The sequence below is a fragment of the Austrofundulus limnaeus genome, unplaced genomic scaffold, assembly GCF_001266775.1.
Source record: "Austrofundulus limnaeus strain Quisiro unplaced genomic scaffold, Austrofundulus_limnaeus-1.0 Scaffold10, whole genome shotgun sequence".
Classification (NCBI taxonomy): Eukaryota; Metazoa; Chordata; class Actinopteri; order Cyprinodontiformes; family Rivulidae; genus Austrofundulus; species Austrofundulus limnaeus.
In genome coordinates, this window is record NW_013952412.1 from 2,375,375 (window position 1) to 2,379,475 (window position 4,101).

The following is a 4,101-nucleotide window of genomic DNA, read 5'->3' on the forward strand; positions in this document are numbered from 1 at the left end:
ATTAAATTATTTTTATTGTTTTGTATTTATTATCATTATATTATCAGAATCTGTGCACCTTTTGAGATGTATTTCTGTTATTTGTGGATAAATTGTGAATTAAGATTTTGTTTGTTATATGCACTTGTTTTTTACTTTAATGTATTTATTACTGTATCTTTTTCTTAACCTGCAGATGGATTTAAGCTGACAGCTATAATCTGGTGCAGCACATCTTTACACAGCTTGATTTTTATGTTTTTAACAAAAACTGAAAACAGCCTGCTGTCATCTTTAGATAGACCAAATGCACTCATTAGCATTTTTATAATGTACGTAAATGTTTTTATCTAAAGCCTTGTAACGAGTTTAGTTGTGCAATGCACAATTCAGTTCAGTTCAGCTTCAGTCCAACAACCAGCGTTGGTTCATRTTACAGATTCCACTAAAAATAATAAAGCAGGGCTGTTCAGCTAAACTGCTCAGGAGGTCACAGTTACTCAAAGCCAACAGCTCAGGTGCCGAACATGGATTTCGGGCGGGGGTTGTTGCGTAACAATGGTTGGGAAACACACTGCAATATGTAAAAGTATTTTTAAAACATTKGTTTATTTTGCTGCGTTGAATCATAATTAAAAATCTGCAATAGATTTAAAATCTATAAAAAATGTTTAAATTTATTTTATTCATTAATTTATTGGTTATTTTGAGTGGTGGGGTGGGTGTCAACAGATTGTGGGATGCCTGTTGAATAGCCCTGTGATAGAAACATAATTAAATCCCTGTGTTTTGTGGTAAACTTTGAACTTTGAAACTTTCTCTGGTTGAACTCGGCCTGAATGTGAAAAAATATAGAACCTCTAAAAAGAACTTGGTTCTGGTGGTGTTGGATTTCAGGTAAACACAACTATAACACGTTCCTTCAGGAACAGACRTCATGGTTTTTTAGAAAACAACATATTGCTTTTCATAAATTTTATAAAGAGATAAAAATATATTTCTCACATACATATATTATGACACCTATTATACATAATTATCAAAACTTGATAAGGAAATTTATGGGCGGCTATTTTACATTCTGACCCAAAGTTAAAACTTTTGTTCATTTTATGACTTTTTGGTCTTAGCAAATATAAAATAGCACATTTAAAGTATTATTTTTGTCAAATAAATATGTAAAATAATTTTGCGTAAAATAACAGACAGGAGTTGATGTGGAACAGTGGCTTGAACTTGCTCAGGCTGTTAAGAGCAAGGGTTGCCCCAGTTGACCTAGCAGGTTTTTTTTTTTTTTTTTTTTTTTTTTTTCATCAGCAGTATGTAGACCGACTTTTAAAGTTCTTCCACAGCCACACCCGGTCAATGAATGACTCTGTTGCTGTGGCAAGTATCTTGGAGTATTCACAAGGACTATACCGCACCGGATACAGGCTGAGGTAAAAACCYCCTGGGTTGTTGGTTGGAAGAATACCCAAGTGAYGTAAACACAAGCCCAGATACACGTCCTCTATATACAGAGCTTTAACATGTCGGGACGCTTCGATGAGCTTTTCTGTCAGGTCCAGAGATAAAATGTAGCCCAGACCCAGAGCATAGGGAGGGTAAGCTGGCTCAGGGAAAACCTCCGTCGGCACATACCATTTAGACTCTGGATCCCTCAAGACTGTAGCGCCATATTGTACACAACCAGCCATGTAGTCTGTCTTTGGAGCATTTAAGAGTATTTTAACTAGATTGGGCACATTTAGAAACATGTCTGAATCTATCTTCATGGCGTAAGCAGCGCTGGAGCAGTACAGGTTCAGCCACTCCAGCATCACCATGGTTTTGATGGTCAGATTCTTGTAGCAGTCAACAAAATCGCTCTGAATCAGGTCTCGGTGCTCGCTGCTTTCCCGCAGCACCTGTTCCTGGACCTGATGAGTATCTTCTCCAGTTTGCATTCCCAGCAGGAAGAACAGCCTCACCATTTTATCCAGAACCAGGCCTTCGCTTCCCCAAGTGCTGCGAATGATGTCACGGTGAGCTCGGTTACGTGGCGCCACTTGAACCATCAGAACCACAAATGGCTTCTCCTGCTCACATTTCTGAGGCTCGTTTATTGTAAAGTGGTACTCATGAGGATACTCCACATGGTATGGTCCAGGAGACACGTAAGGAAGCGGCGKCAGCTGGGCCGTTTGTGTCTGTAGCTTCTGTTGAATCATCTCCACCATCACTGTCGTATGATTTTCCATATCTGAGCCGTGTGTTAATGAATCACTCCGAGCCAGAGGAAGCTCAGCTGCAAGCCCAGCAGTCTCTGCAGCACCAGAGCTGCCTGGGTTCTTGGAGACAATATTTTGTTTTGTAGAAGGAACCAGTGGTTTTGATGAATTAGTTTGCATCCATTGTTTAGGGTTTGCCTCGAGCGCCATGTCCTTTTTGTTTGTGTAGTTGAAGAAAAGCAGAGCTCCCAAAACCAGAATAAAGAAGAGGAGGTGATGYCGCGAAAACCATCTCTTGTTTCCAAGTCTGTCATTGTTCTGGCTGAAAAAGAATCATTAGGGAGCAACACGGATCAGTATCAAAGGYTTCAGTGATATTAGGTCAGTTAAATGCATTTAAAACTCTTACCTGACATAAAGCAAAGACATATTTCACTAATTAAACGTTAAGCTCATTTTCCGACAAATCCACAATTCTTGTTTTCTGCTTCTTTTTAATAAGAAATAAACTCCAGTAGGAGAAAAAAACTTTTTCAAAACTAACATACCTGCTTCTGTCCATAGCAACACCACGCTCAGACATGTTGACGCCGTGTTGACTGTAAACGAAGCTTTTCGAGGGAAATTTTCCAAAAGGACAAAAAGACAGAGAGACGAGAAAAATGTTGCTCCTTTGAAACGTTCATGACAGAGTTTCAATGATCAGCCGGGACTCGTCTGTTTGTTGACAGGGTGGAGCTGCCGAGCGGGAAGAATATCAGTCCAGAATTTAGTCCTGCTCTCTGCTGCCTCCACTGATCAAGTAACCTTATCTCTGTGTTTGTTTGTTTTTATTTTTTTTACCACCCTCAGGACTGCCACACCTGTTTTCTCCACCTACTACTTTTAATCTTGGGGCAGGTGGGCTGTCGGCTCTCTGTATTCCAGTTGTTAGACGTTTGTTAAAGTAAAAACAGTGCTGCTAATGTTTGACTGTGAACAGTTTTACAATATATTCACTCTAATTATAGTTTGTTGAACTTTGGTACTGGTGTTCTTGTGAACAATCTCTTGTGATGCATTACTAAATAAAACACTTGGGATTGCCTTATTTGTAAAAAAAAAAAAAAGATTATTTTTAAACCTAAAAAGTCTCAGAATGAGAACACCTATTTTATATGTCAATCTTAATATGTTTTAAATAAATATGCACTGTTACATTCACTCACACACATTACACTCCTCCTCTTTACCTTCATTTTGCTTGAATTGAGAAAAAATATATACATTTTGAAAACTAAAAACATCCAGTAAATATACTCCTTACATGCTGGTTTAAAAATAAGTTTAACTGAATATAACTGTTTGAATCTGGATTAATTTGTGTAAATGTTAATCTGTTTTGTATTTGAATACTCTGTGGCTTTCTGTAGGATCTGGATGTGACACAAAACAACTGAATTATAGAACTGAAAGTACAGTAAAAGCAGTCAAAATGAATTTTTAACATAATAAAGTTTCAAAGTAAATTCATTCAGATTTAAACCATTAAATTCAGTTTCAGTTGAGTGAAAATTCATTTTCAGACTAATGTATTTAATGAATAAATATAGATGTATTCTGAACAATTCAAATTCAGTTTCTGGAGACAAAAGTTTCTTCCCATAAATTCTATCCTGATCCTGTATCCAGTAAATTTTAATATTGTGCTGAAATGGTTAATAACAAAGAAATTTGTTAACAATATAAAAATATTTTACTGTTGTTTTGGGAGAATCTTTAGCCAAGCTAAAAATGGTCTTTGCTTGTTTAATACTTAATAAATTAAAAAACAGATTAGTTCGGTTTTGAGATCTTTTTTTAATGTGAGGTTTTTATCTAAAGTGAAATAATTTTTATCCTTTACTGACTTTGGACAGGCGATTCATGCTTT

The 4,101-nt window shown here is 36.7% G+C and overlaps 1 protein-coding gene across 1 annotated transcript; it reads right to left on the reverse strand.

The window, feature by feature from the left end:
• Positions 1–19: 19 nt before the first annotated feature.
• Positions 20–2,994, reverse strand: LOC106513118 (beta-1,3-galactosyltransferase 1). Its single transcript, XM_014001795.1, has 2 exons — positions 2,738–2,994; positions 20–2,511 (listed from the first exon to the last, which is right to left on the reverse strand). Exons 1-2 carry the CDS (start codon positions 2,770–2,772, stop codon positions 1,293–1,295), a joined length of 1,254 nt encoding a protein of 417 aa, XP_013857249.1. The 5' UTR covers positions 2,773–2,994; the 3' UTR covers positions 20–1,292.
• Between the last annotated feature and the right edge of the window lie 1,107 nt (positions 2,995–4,101).